The sequence below is a fragment of the Megalobrama amblycephala genome, linkage group LG20, assembly GCF_018812025.1.
Source record: "Megalobrama amblycephala isolate DHTTF-2021 linkage group LG20, ASM1881202v1, whole genome shotgun sequence".
Taxonomy (NCBI): Eukaryota; Metazoa; Chordata; class Actinopteri; order Cypriniformes; family Xenocyprididae; genus Megalobrama; species Megalobrama amblycephala.
The window spans coordinates 23,177,926-23,192,996 of record NC_063063.1 but is presented as its reverse complement, the minus strand read 5'-3'; the positions used below and the strand labels follow the sequence as shown (position 1 = coordinate 23,192,996).

The window sequence follows — 15,071 nt, the reverse complement described above, 5'->3', positions numbered from 1 at the left end:
AACGTGCAAAACCTGCATATATTCACCTCAGACACATCAGTTTGATGCTGTAAATGTTGTTTGATGTTGCAAGATCACCAAACAGCAAAGTACAGTCTGATTGAGATGATCGTTTGCTCCTTTATTTGTTGCTGGTTTGAGTGGCATTTGAGAAAACATTCTTTTAGTGAAGTTCAAAAGACACTCAATTATGGTAAAGACAGTTTTGGGTAATGAAAATGTGAGCCTTGAATAAATTCAGTCATGTTTGACGATCATAAAATGATCACTAAACTTTTGTTATAAACTCTGCTTCAATGATTTTTTTTTTGTTTTTTTTATACATTTTTCAGAAATATTTCATTTTATATTTTAGAAAACTGAATAGGGGCAATAGTCTGGAAATTCTTATTTTTCCTTATCCTTGTTGGTGTTTTTTGCTCATTATAAAAGACTTACATGTATATAATAATAATAATAATAATTAAATTTATTGTCATTGTAAAAATATGAGATTACATTAGAGCATCAATCGATTTCACGAAGTGCAAAAGATCTACAATAACACAGTATATAACCCGGACAACATGTGACAAACAAGTAATGTAATACATAAGATAGATAAACTCTAGGAGTATAATGCAATAATTTATTAGAACATTTACAAATGTTACAAAAAAACAAAACCATGCATGATGCAAAGTGAACAAATAAAAATGCAGCACTTCAAATAGAATAGTCTCTCAAACAGCGTCGCCCAAAATGATCATGGCTTTTTTCAGTCTTTGTTGTTGTAATTTCGAATCTTGGCCTGATTTCCTGCAGGACGTGTCTTTTTAGCAGGTACAAATGTTGTACGACTTTGTTTCTTCCTTTCCTGGAGTGATGCTTTGGTGCCCTCCACGCTGACCAGTGGAGTAGGAGGCTGATTATTATCTGGGTGTCCTCTGTTTGCCATAGCCACTTTACCTGAGAGTGCAATAAGATAAGAGTTTAAATCCTTAATTTAAAAATGTAAATCCCTGTAGAATACTGGCTGAAAGTCAGAAGTGGTAATTAAAAAGCTACTGGTTTGATCCCTGTAACCATGAAGCATCACTTGAGTAAAGCACTTGAGAAAAAAGTGCTTTAAGAAAAAAGACATTCTGTAAATGGGCCTGTAGCTGTTTCCATCCAAAGTTGTGAATTTAACGTATGCGTCATTAGAATATCGCATGAAACATTTGGAATAAATGCCATCCCATGCGTTCAAGAGAACAAAATCGTCACTTCCTAAATGCAATCGTTTAAGACAGTTCTGGGAGGTAATTTTACCCAACCCTTCTGACGACAGACATTGGCTCAGTCACGTCAGAATGACCACTGGTTAGTACGATTGTCCAGTCACATCCTCTATTGCAGCAAAGTGACGTTTTGTTGCGGATTTATTCGGTAATTTTTTTTTTCTATCATAGTTTATGCACATCTTCTTATCTGAAAAAAAAAAAATTGCGCACATGCATTTTTAGGCAGATTTTTAGAATTTATGCACATTTATGCAAAACCTATTTTTTATGTACAAAAATAGGTGGATGGAAACATAGCTAATGACATTTTTATCTGGTTCTATGAAATGATTAAAAAATATATGTAGAATAAAATATGAATACACGCTTTATTTAATACAATTTCTCTTTTCGATTTCTTTTCTGAATTAAGTCATTTTGATATTTTTGGTGGTGCTTAAAGTAAAAAAAACTGGTGAAAGATTGTAAAAAATAAAAATTAAAAGGCTGAAATTCTTACAATATTTGACCTTTTTAAGAAAGCATGTTTTGAAAACAAACAAAAAAAGTCCAAAACCATGTGACACCAAGACAAGATACATTCTAAAAACCTTGGTACAAATGTTTTAAATTCTATTTTTAAAAGATTTCTCCTTATCTTCTCAGATATCTTTATTTGTCATTGACCCCAAACAGTGGTCAATGGCACTTGTATTCAGATGTTAGCTTCTGTATATTTCTGTATCTTTCTGACTCTTCACTTGTGCATGTGAATGATGCTGAAATGCTCTCTAAGTAAACATCATTTGATATTTGGACTAAATGATGTACTATGAAGCAACACTGATTCTGAACCTTTTGCCTGGGCTCGTGGCTTATTACAGAGTACATTAGTCTGAATCCTATGCACGCAGTCAATCCATCAGTCAGCACTGCAAGTACCTGTTTCAGTGCCAAGGATTTCAAATGATTCAAATGTCAGTCCAAGGTACATAGAGGTAAAAATCATGTCTGGTATATTTTTAGTCAAAGCAACTGGACTTTGTATTCAATTTATTGAAGACATTTTGCCACTCTAAATGGTTTCATCAGCTGTCTGATGAAACTGATGTACCATCATGATGTGACGCCACCTTTAAAGAGACGAAATACAATGTCTAAAGAGAGCTTAACAGATTAGATAATATGCCTGTATAGACAATTCTCATTCAAAATCAGCCTTTAATAACAAGGCATTATTTCATGCCAGTAAATGACAATGTCCATAAAAGAGAAAAGTGTAAAACTGATTTGACTGATTAAAATAAAAAATCAAATGGCTTTATGGTCTTATCAACATTATGTCCATAGATTTGGCAACTTTTCTTTGGCCTCGAATCCAATCATGCAGCTCTGTCATGATTCCTTTCAAATCAAGTGATGAAATTTCACACTCAGAGAACGTGTGTCGTTATCCATTCACTCATTCAACATGGCTAAACAGTGATATAAAGTTAGTTACGAGAGGAGAACTACAAAGGAAGTTTCTTAATCATATTTTAGCTTCCTGGCTTGTACTTAAACGCCCTATTAAGTCATCAAAACAGCAGGCACCATACAACAGTTATGTTTGAATATAAATGGTTTGAAGACTGAAGTGGCCCATTTATGACTTTTCTGCTCACCTTTGTCCTCACTGTCACTTGGAGAAAACACAGAGGAGCTCAAACCCCGATCCAACATCTGCCACACATCCTTTAGGGAATCATCGGTGCCTGTAGATGACAGCAGAATGTGGGATGACCCGGGCAGTCGCACCGGAAGCTTCAGATTGGTTCCGTTGCGGCGGAGTGTTTTCTTTTCTACCCATAGACTTGAGGAAGGAACAGAGAAAAAGAACTGAAACACTGAAACAACTACAATAGATTCACTCTCTTTACACCAAATAAAATTACATAGATTACCTTCAAAAGTTTAGGGTTGGTTAAGATTTTTTATGTTTAATGCTCACCGAGGCTGCATTTATTTGATTAAAAATGCAGTAAAAACTCATTTAGTGAAATACTATTACAATTTAAAGTAACTATTTTCTATTTTAATACATTTTAAAATGCAATTTATTCCTGTGATAGCAAAGTCATGTGATCATGTGATCCTTCAGAAATCATTCTAATATGCTGATATGGTGTATTATTATTATCAATATTGAAAGCAGTTTTGCTGCTTAATATTTTGGTGGAAACTGTGATGCATTTTTTTAAGGATTCAAAACAACAACATTTATTTGAAATAGAAACATTGTAAATCTCACTTTTGATCAATTTAATGCATCCTCGCTGAATAAAATTAATTTCTTAAAAAAAATGCACTGACAATAAACTTTTGAACATTAGTGTATGTGTAAAATATATTTATGGGGTGGGGAAGTCATAGTACCTGGACTCTGACTGGTGGCTCCCATGGGTTGGTGGTTTGTTTTTTATCTGAACTCTCACTCTCAGAGAATTGGGGTCGGACTATAATCGCTGTTTTCTTACTCTGATCTCTCTGTGCATATTGTAGCTCCTAGAGTAAGATTCAAAACAAATATATTTTAATGTCATTTTTGTCTGATCATAATTATCCATGTATCTTCATGCATCTGACAACAGAGTGATCGCTGACCTTTGCCATGCTCCAGTGGCCTTGACTTAGAGTAACATTGCATAAAAGCTGTGTCTAAATCTTCAACTCAGTACATTTGCACAGGCCAAACTGATTAATATGATGAAATATATTCTCTGTATCAATTCAGTGAACTTGCTTTGATTAAAGTCCCTCTCCTGCCTAAGTCACCTGAGTGGTTAGCTGGTACTGTAGCTGTTCCAGGGTTGATAAGCGGCTCTTTGGCTGCACCCCATGCTCGGGTTGAGAGGGGTCTTTTTCCAAGCTGTGCTGTTGATCATTTGGTTTGAGAATGACCTTTGAGTGTCGTGGAACTGAGAAAAAAAAAAAAAAAAAAAAAAATGATAACTACATGAAAGGCTTTAAAAGGGCATATTTTGAATTAAAGAATGTAAAAATTTTACATAAAGGTTATTGTTTACATCCCTGATGTCCATTTAGGCAATTTTAAAAACTTAAATGTTAAGATTGGCAGTAAATGCATAGAACATCAAACTGGAGATGTAGGAAGTAAACATTTTGGAATGTGTTGTTGATATTCAGTGATGATTTGCCAGTAAATGACTTCTCAAGTTATATGACATAAACCGTTTTGAAGCAAGGCAAAACACACAGCATGGAGAATTTCCGGGACAAATAAGCATTGGGCTCTCTATTGAGAATCAAACTAAGGCTTCTTTAATCCTTTGATACAAACATGGATCAGCCCATTGTGATGGGGCACCAGCATAACAATGAGAGGTGAATTATGGGAATTAACCCCATGTACCCTTTCACAAAATAACAGAAGAGGGTTCTTTTTATCCCTCTTGAGCCAGAGATAATTCCTCACATAATTTAAAACATTTGAATTCATTCTGGTTGGGAATACTAATGAAACCAAATAGTACACTTCAAAACCAATACCAACCCTCCAGTCCTGCTTCTATCAGCTGTGCCCGGAGCCTGTTGCCCATTTCAATGAGTTGCCGTTTGTCTTGACTGAGGCCGGAGATCAAGCGTGCAGCCTGTTTGAGCTTTGACTGAAGCAGAGCAACATCACCCATGGCGCCCCCTCTGGCTGAACTCTGCAACAGCAGCAGCTGCTGTCTCATGGACAAGTTCTCCTCCTGAAGCTGCTTTACCATCTCACTCTTAAATACCAGACAGACATTCTTGTTTAGGAAACCACATAACATACTTCTGATAAGAAACCATTCATGTTAGTAATATATACTGACAATCCTGTTTGGTCAGTAGTCCTAACTGCAGATACAACTAGTTGGCAACGGATTCTGATTAAATACGGAGCCCCGCATGTGACGTGGACAAACGTACATATATAGGCTACGAATAAGAATTTATTCCCTCGTTTTAGTATAGCGTGGCCACAAATTTAGAATTCATTCCCACAACTTATTAATTCAATCCCTTGTTTTAGTATATCATGGCCATGTCGTACTAATTTGTTCCCTCATTTTGATTTAACTAAAACAAGGGAACAAATTATTAATTTGTGGGCATGATTAATTAATTTGTGGCTAGTGACCACGCTATATAGATATTTTTCCCGCACAGGAAAATTTAATGGGGCTATGTAGTTTTAAGGTTCATATTATATTATATTATATTATAAACATACAGTATATCATGGTGCACTAAAATGCTGTACCTGATTAAGGACAATGGGCTCTCTTCTGCTTGCAAGGTCAACCTTCAGTGCTGACACCTGGACACAATACAAATTGAAAAATATATTATAAAATATATTAACAATTTTGTTTCTTTAAGGCAGAAAAGATCATGGGTTTTTTTTGTTTTGTTTTTTTTGCATCTATTACGAAGTATCATTTAAATTTAAATATACTTAAAACTTGCCTGGTTGCCAAGGGCAACAGTCTCCAGGTTGTGGAGCAAACTGCCTTTTTGGTACTCTTCTGCTTCCTGTTTCACTTCATTCAACTCCAGCTCAGTAGCTGCCAATCTTTGCTTAAGCTTCAATTCTTCAGCTGCTGCTGCCCTCTTGTGATTGGCCAGCTCTAGGCGTAAGCTCTCATTCTCCATGTGTTTTGAGTGACACTGAAGAATCATATATACAGTATATATTCAGAATAGCCAACTCTGCCTAATTGATCATGAAAACCACTGAAGAACACACAAAAAGCAACAAGAGCGCATCATGTATACTGACACCACACTGAATCTAAGCACTGAATTAATTGGTAAGTGTGTTATCTGTTAAAAGTGTTTCCATCTGAACAAGAATTACAAAATATTATGCGTTCTAATTATTGGATGCTTGGGGTAAGTTGGGCTAAAATCATTACCTGCTGGGTAAGCTGTTCCACAGCAGACTCCAAATGAGCCAGTCTCACTTCCTGTTTCTTTAGAGCAGCGGCACTGGCTACTTTCTCCACTCGTAGCCCTCCTGCAAACAAACTCTTCTTTAAAACACTGTGCTCCTACCAGGACTCTTGTACTCCAGAAGATAAAAATCTTCAAACCACAGTATTACATAACAGATTATGTTTGATGAAGGTTTAAGCTTATATTTTTAAATCACCTATAGTCTCATTAAGTGATCTAATATGGTTTTGAAGATAAGCATTGTCAGGGGAAACAGGGAACGCAAGGGAAGGATTGTTGGCAGTATTGACTGTCTTGGAAGACTCCTCCAGCCGCTCCTCAAGATCACGACATTTGACCTTAAGCTCCTGGATCTCTTTCTCCAAAGCCTGACTGTAGTCTGTAGTCCCTGAAACCCCAAATATTATTTTAAATTCCTAATTCTAATCATTATTCCCCAACAAATTCAAACATTTCTGAAAGTGGGGAAAATATTCTTATAAATTCCTTTTATTGCCTTATTGATCTGGTGACCGCTTGTACCTGCAGTGCTGAGCTCTGGATTTGTGGTCCGGTTATGACTGTGAGCTACAGGCATCTGCTTGCTCAAGTTCTCCATCTCTTTCCTCATTTCAGTCACCACTGCTCTAAGACTGCTGTTCTGCTGCTGGAGTCTCCTGATCTCTTCTGATGGGAAACTGCTGTTGTCTACTGCAGATGCCTGTTGGATAAGTTTGCATTGTTTTATGCTATGCAAGACAGAGAGGCGCAGTAGTGAAAGAATCAGATGATGGTATAAGCCAATTAGCTACCACTAGGTGGAGGCAAGAGATTGTGCATGTTGACATACTTTTAAAGATCTGAATTTTCAATCAGTCAACAAGTTATTACAGGACTGAACACACACCACAAACATAATAATATGTGTGCTAAAAAAAAACATGTATTATTTTACGGTTAGACTATGGTCGCTGGAAAAAAAATGCCAACTGGCAATTTAAAGTGCTGATACATAAGACTAGTTATGCTGTGCTGAATATATGGATATGTGGTGTTATGGATATAACCTTTCCTTGCACATAATGTGAACTTTCAAAGTAACATTCTGTTAGTAGCCAAGCATCTTCTGCTGACATGCTATTTAAAGTCTCTTAAATGTTTCTTGATAAATGACCTACCAAACAGCTGACAGCGCAGATATGAACAACCACAGAACTCTGTTCTCAGCTAATTATGACATATCACTTCATAAAAGCTCTAATAGAATTATTCTTGGGTCTTAGATTTAAAAAAAATGCTGTGGACGTTGACAATGTCTGCTGTTTTATTTAAATTAAGCTGTCTTTTCTAGGCAACTAGACAGAAACAATCCTCCAGGGGCAACTCAGGGTCAGATGATTCGCTTCATATGCTGTGTGACTCCTACTCTTCAGACACTTTGGCATGAAACCCAGAGAATTGTTGGACAGGATACCCACCAGACCTTTAGCTGTCGTCATACCACATTTGTTTTTTTCCAAAGCTAAAGCAGATTCTAAATGGTAGCAGGTTCCTTTATAGTATTAAATATCAGTCTGGTTGGTGTAATAGAGAAAGCTGTGTGTGGTCCAACCTGAATTCCAGTTAGTGCTGGTTTGGTTCCACGCAGTGCCTGATCTCGCTCTACAGTGACACTTTTCAGCAGCGTCACCGTCTCCTCCAGCTCTCGTTCCTTCTCTCTTAACTCAGCATTTACCTTAGGGAAGATAATCAAACATAAAACATTACTTCCTTACACAGAATAACCTTCTGACCAAGTCCAGAAGGTTGTGGGAAACACTGACTGATAAGAAAATAGAGGTCATGGCACTGGTGAAAAAATAGACATTTTTGCTAGAACTGAACTACAGGTTAAATTACAAAAAAAAAATTCCTAAATTTCTTTATTTAGACTATTTTTAAGAATATTTTTACTGTCTGACTGTGCATCAGCTCACCTGGTCCCTGGCCTGAGCAAGGCTTTGGATGAGCTCCTCGCTCCTCAGGTAGTTCTCAGAACGCACCTCCTCACAGCGCCGCTCCCAGTCCAACTCCAGCTGAACTCTTTTCTGCTCCAGTGCCTGCTCCCTCTGCAGACCACTAGACACCTGTTGCTTATACCTGACAGAAATTACTTTTTTAAAGTCATTTTTTATTTTGGATATTTAATTATGCATTCTCTTTTTCTCTTAGATGTGTACATTATAACATTATATTACTGTACATTATAATTTTGATGCATACACTTCAGTTGAAATATTTAAGAATGACTGATTATAGGCTTTTTAGTGTTTTATTTTTAATTTATTTAGACAAAAATAGTATAGATTTTTAATATCTGATTGGTTATCACCATTACATAAACAATATTTTATCAGCCATAACTTTATTATTGGTGCACTCTTATGGTGCACACTTTTATTTCTCACAGTATAATGCAGTTTAAATTAAATGTTGTGTAAAAAGGTATGCAATTATTCATCTTGTGACCCCTCACCTCTCTATATCCTCTTTACACCTTTCCAGCTCTGCTCTCACTTTGGCCTCTCTCTCCCCTGCAGAAAGCAGCTCTGTATCCTTGGCAACGTTTTCTTTGGAGACCTGCTTGATGTAAGTATCCCAGCCAGATCGAGTTGTTTCCAGCTGCATTCTGAGCCTTTGGTATCAAATAAGAGATTAAAATCTAAGTTGGATGTGGTTACATCTGTGGTATCAAACATAAGTTAAGGCTCTCGATCAAGTATAGATAAGTCTAACAGCAGACTTTTTGCCTGTCTTAGCCTGTGCATCTCAATTTATAAACATTCAATTATGAACACAGAAAAATTAGTAGCACTTGTTACCTTGAGGCCTTGAATTTTAAACATGTTATATAATCCTAGTGCTCAGAGACACCCACACATTTCCTCTCAATATATTTACACTAATTTAGTCATCAGCAGGAGGCATGGCTAATGCATTGCCTTCCATATACACAGATGGACCATTTTGCATTTCATTGCATCTTTATGAGATAACATGTACTCTAAACCGCAGCTTGGCAAGTAAAAATGAACCACAGAACATTTCTATAAGTAGTAATTTCAATTTTGATATGTCTTACTCTTGTATCTGCTGGTCTCTGTGGTGGAGGTCATCCGTATGGCTCTTTTCTCTCCTTTCATGGTCCAGGATCATCCTGTCCAGTTGGGCCTGCAATTCTGAGATGTTCCCCCTCTCCTCTTGGAGCTCCCTGGCATGAGCCTCTCTCATGAGACCCAGTGCATCCTCTCTCTCCCGAGACCTTCGTTCCAGCTCTGCGTGCCTGCATATATTCAATTTCAAATCATCAGAGCAAGACATGCTGGTCTACCCAGAGTAATATGAGCTATGCATATTAATCTACCAAGGAAAGGTTCATAACATCAACAGTTTTTTTAAATTTGTCATTAGGATGTAAAAACACTCGTCACTTGCTTTTACTGTATGTTTGGATTGGACAGAGCATTCCAAATTCTAGATGCAGTACTTACTTCCTGATGTAGGCTTCTTGCTCTTTTTTATAATTGTTCTCCATTTGTTTTAGTGTGACCTCAAGCTCTTTTATCCTGTAAAACAGTAATCATTATCTTACTACATTCAAAATTCGAAATAGAAAACTTTTTTAGAATGCATGTGTCAGTTTACCTGGAGTCTTTCATTGCAGTGGTGTTCTTTAGGTCCCAGTCTCTGTGCTGAATCTCTTTTTGAGCCAGCTGGTAAAGTTCTTCAGAGGCCTGCAGGGCCTCTGTGGTCTGGCTGTGAGCTTTGGCATGGACCTCAAGCTCTTTGCTCAACAGCTTTTCCTGGATGATTAATATTACAATTAAACTCAAATTAATCCATGCAAAAGATCACTAAGACTACAATATATTTTGACTATACAAGACTAAGATATAATATATAGCAGGGGTGTCCAATCCTGCTCCTGGAGGGTCAGAGTTTAGTTCCAGTACACTTGCCTGGAAGTTTCTAGGGAATCTGAAAACCTTGGGTGCGTCTCATTCAGCTCCGTACTGAATCAGTATATCATGCACACAATTCAGGCACAAGTAAGAACAGTAAGGACCCTGGCTCACTACACATTTGGACACTGATGGCTAAATTTTTGGCGAAATGACAACATCCTCATTGTACAACGTCTCTACTGGCATTTGTTGGGGATTAACAGTTTAGGACCCTTGAAACCAGATATGTTGAATAAAGACCCAGAGTCAAAGTTTATAAATTGAAGAAAAATTTAATGAAGAATAGTTTGCAGTTTCATCAGCAGAAGCCAGCTTCAAGTCTCTCAAAGAGTTCGTAGGCCGCTCTGCGTACATTCACATTTCCACACCAATTATACTCTAACAGAGTCAACTAACTACGTCATTACTTCAGGTTGAATGATTCTGATTGGCTAAGGAAAACAGACAAATTTGGTAATCTTCCACACATGGACAGATAGTCAGAAGCATATCTCCATTCGTCACGATGCTGACGAGGGGACTCTAGATTTAGGTACTGGATGTCCTTTTGGGGTCATGACATGGCGTCTGCTGGTCTCAATCAGAGTGCCAGTAGTCCACCAGTACAAAGAACCGCACATACACAGATATTCATGATTCACAACTTCGTCAAGGCTGAAGTTGATCTGAGCTCTGCTCTGAGCAGGAAACTTTCCCAAAACATACTGATAACATGTACTTTTCTCTCAGTCAGAGGTACAGACACTTATTTTCTAGTGTTTGAAAAGGAAAAGAAATGCTTTAACATACGTTAAAAAAGTCATTCAAATAATTTAACAGAAAGATAAACGTTGATTAATAACTTAAAAGATATATATTGAAGCGGCAGTGGATTCCAATGGATTTTCCTTCACATTTATGAACAACAGCAGCACAGATATCTTTCTGATGTTATTTGTTTATGTTATTTAGCATGATGTTTATTGGGTTGGCTCATGTGATTGTTAACTTCTATTAAGGTTACATAGTGAGCATCGATGCTCCCTTAAAATGGCTGACTCCATAATCACCCTTTGATTAGCTGGTTCAGGTCAGTTTAATTATGGATGGAGCTAAACTGCAGAACAGTCCTCCAGGAGCAGGTTAGGACACCCCAGCTATATAATCTTTATGTACCTCTTGTTACAACTGAACTTGGTAAAACATAATATGCCGCCCCCTCAGACTGCAATTTTCTTCAAACTAAACTGATGCTACATTCTTTTGGTGTCTTTCAGTCTTTTTAAAATTGTCATGTGTGATCTAGAGAATGAATCAATGATGTGATTGTACGTTTTATGTTTCTTTTATTATATATTGTTGTTGTTGCATATGTGTGTTTGTAAATCTGGACTGTCTATCTTGGCCAGAACACTCCTGTAAAAGAGATTTTTAATCTCAGTGAGGTTTTCTCCTGTTTAAATCAGAGGTCTTCAAACCTTCTCCTGGGGACCGACTGTCCTGAAGAGTTTAGCTCCAACCCTGATCAAACACACTTGAAGAAATTAATCAAGCACTTCAGGAACGCTTGAAAATACACAGGCAGTTATGCTAAAGCAGGTTGGAAATAAACTTTGCAGGACAGTGAGTCCCCAGGAGCAGGGTTAAGACTTCTGGGTTAAATAAAGGTCAATAAATAAATTAAATAAATAAATATTGCCAAAAATGTATGTAATACCTGAATATCACACCTATATGTGCTCTCTAACAGCTTCCACTCTTCTAGAAAGGCTTTCAAAAATAACTTAAAACCTGGCTGTGGGAATGTGCGCCCATTCAGATATGACAGGGGAGTCCAATCCGGCTCCTGGAGGGCCACTGTCCTGCAGAGTCCTCCAACCACAATTAAATACACCTGAACCAGCTAGGTCTTACTAGGAATACTAGAAACTTCCAGCCAGGAGTGTTGAAGCATGTTGCAGCTAAACTCAACAGGACAGTGGTCCTCCAGGACCAAGTTTGGACACCCCTGAGGTACGAGTATGAGTTTAGCCACTGACATTTGGGGCCTAGCTCACGTCGGCATTCCAATTCATCTTTCATGTGGACTTTTCAATTCATCCACATACGTCTGGCCATGTAGTGTCTAAAGCAGTGGTTCTCAACCAGGGGTCCGGGGTCCACTTGGAGGCCCTTAGAAAACTTCCAAAGGGCTACAATGTGTCTTTAAAACAATTTAAAGTTAGTTATATTAACATAATCTTAATTATATTGCTAAAAACACTAAAAATAAGTATAGGAGGTACAAATTTGGAGTAAAAAAGGTTGACAACCAATGGTCTAAACAGCCCTGACCACCAACATGAAGTTCATAAAAGTTTTGATGGGATGTGAGTCTTACTTTGAGCTCATGTGAGAGAACCACACTGGTCATTTCATCCAGTTTCAGATGGAATTCATGCTCCCGCTTCCTCATTTCACTGTCGAAATCTGCCATCATTTCCTGTTGTGGATTGCAACACCCACTGTATATAAATGACACTAGTAATGCCGTCATAAAGAGTTTTATGAAACGCTTGTATGCCTGTGCTCAAACAACACTCAAATGTCAAAAGTCAAGTGACACTAACATTGAACAATAACCTATTTTCGAACTGACCTGATTGCACTACAGCATAAATAGCTTTAGTTCACAAACATTATCTGTGATCCTTCACGGCCTTATCATTTTACTTCACAGAGTGAGGTGAGGATTGCTTTGGTGATTAGTTGTCACAGCTCAACAAATAAGAGCTCCTGCCATCTGGAATCCTTTTAGGTCAGTGGGTTTACTTTAAATAACATACAATTTCCTGGCATTAAACCCAGGATATACACTTTGTGGATTAATTTTTAGACCAGAAACAGCACCATAACTGTAAATATGCAAGATCTTCCAGCTTTAGATTCTGTAACTTAAATTTAGGGATGGGCCACAATAGATGACTATTCTATTAGTGAGGTCAATGTTTGTTTGTTTTTCTGTGGCCTTGATGTTAATTCATGTGCAGACAGAAGTGTTTGGCCATTACGTGTCAAGTTAAATATAGTTCAGCTTTTTGAACACAACAAATGTACAGCCAGGTATGGATGTCACCCATATGATTGTGTCTACCATCTTGTGGGTGACAGCATACCTGTTTCTGCAATGCCAGCTCCCCATCAGATTCTCGAATTCGCCGCTGGAGATCCCGTCTCAATGTTTCATTCTCCTCCCTGAGTTTTTGAATCTCACTTTCCATGATGCTAAAAAGCAAGAACAAATGTCATCAATATTACACAAAAATCAAATATTCAATTTAGAAACCAATGTGGATGAGCCTAAGAAACAAGGTCATACTTCTGGACTTTTTCCAATTTGACTCTATGCTCGACTCCTCTCTTCTGATATTGCACTTCTATGTCCTCCTTCGCCTTCCGCTGCTCCTTCAGGGCATCTTGGAGTTTTGCAATCTCAATCCTCAGCTCACTGACCTCTTCCCGCCTGACACTGTCCTCCGTCTGAGCACGGGCTGCCAAGGCATCATAACGCTCCAGCTCTTTGTCCCTCTCCTCCAACACACGTAGATTATACTTGAAGTCATCACGCAAGCGGAGGAAACGCTCTCTCTGGGTGGACAGCTCTGATGTGGCTTCATTTAGAGCAGTCTCCAGTTGTAGGATCCGTAAAGCCTGAAGTTCTTTCCATTCTCTTTCTTTACAAGCCAGCTGGGCCTCCAGGTCCACAGCTTCCTGCATTGTTACGAAGCCGATGTTGAACAACAGGGCACTACAAGACTTGACATCCTGTTACAGCAAATCTGTAAAAACAAGTTAACAAATTACAAAGTGCCCATCAGAGGATATTTTGAAATAAACATGCTTAATGAAACCCCAATTCATCATATGAAGACATAAAATGGTTAATTTATATATATATATAGTTAGTAATTAGGAATCTGATAATGACGTTGCTTGAATTACATACTTTGTGATCTAAAAAGAATGAAACAAAACAACTAACAAAAAATTTGTGCACGTGCAGCTATGCAGCTATAACAAATTTTAATATTCAAAACATTGAACTGTCAAGTGTGGACAGGCAACGTTTTTGGCGATAGCTCATATGAAAACAAAACAAGGCTAAATTCATGAACATACGCTATTTTAAACTATTTCACATAATTAAAATAGTCATTTAGTTTACCTTCCTGTGTATATCAGCTCAAGAACGAATTAAGTTGCGTGTATTTACTCCGGTTAGCTTGCATATAGCACAGCGAATGTTCTATTATTTCATGTTTGTGTCACAAATAAAGTTGACCGGAACTGCGTAAAAGTCATAATACACAAATACTCTAGAAGAAAGCTGCTGAATATGTCTAAAATAGTTCGCGTTGAACGTTTCGGTCAGCTTAGCTAACCAGCATAGCATAAGTTCTGTCTAGCTCAGCGCCAACACAACTATGAGAGTTTCCATAGAAACAAAAGGCGTCTGCAGCAACATCCGTTCTGGGTGAACTGGTTGAATCTAGTCAAAGACAATCTATTTCCCCCTTCTTCTTTTACAACTGAGCGTCATCTGCTTACTTTGAAAGGCGGAAATTATGAGTTTACTTCTGATTGTGCTCTATTTCTGGAATGACTAGTGTTTCCCGCAATAAAAGCATCAGGCTTATCGTAAAGTTATAAAGCGTTTCCGAGACATTTGTTTGAAAAGAAATATTAATAAGTTGTCATAATAAGTAATGGAAAATTCTTTGTTATTTGTTTTTTTATATATGTGTGTGTGTGTGTGTGTGTGTGTGTGTGTGTGTGTGTGTGTGTGTGTGTGTGTGTGTGTGTGTGTGTGTAATTTTTAATAAATAGTTGAGTTAAA

At 37.6% G+C, this 15,071-nt stretch overlaps 1 protein-coding gene across 1 annotated transcript; it reads right to left on the bottom strand.

Moving 5' to 3' along the window:
- Positions 1–614: 614 nt before the first annotated feature.
- Positions 615–14,734, bottom strand: ccdc57 (coiled-coil domain containing 57). The gene is given in 21 exon segments (XM_048170639.1): positions 615–948; positions 2,909–3,053; positions 3,055–3,096; positions 3,660–3,788; positions 4,059–4,201; positions 4,798–5,020; positions 5,539–5,595; positions 5,745–5,945; positions 6,194–6,294; positions 6,430–6,621; positions 6,756–6,933; positions 7,825–7,947; positions 8,189–8,351; positions 8,728–8,886; positions 9,334–9,534; positions 9,743–9,817; positions 9,897–10,054; positions 12,576–12,677; positions 13,351–13,459; positions 13,554–14,013; positions 14,400–14,734. Coding segments are annotated over 20 exon segments (3,090 nt in total). The 5' UTR covers positions 13,952–14,013; positions 14,400–14,734; the 3' UTR covers positions 615–757.
- Positions 14,735–15,071: the final 337 nt, after the last annotated feature.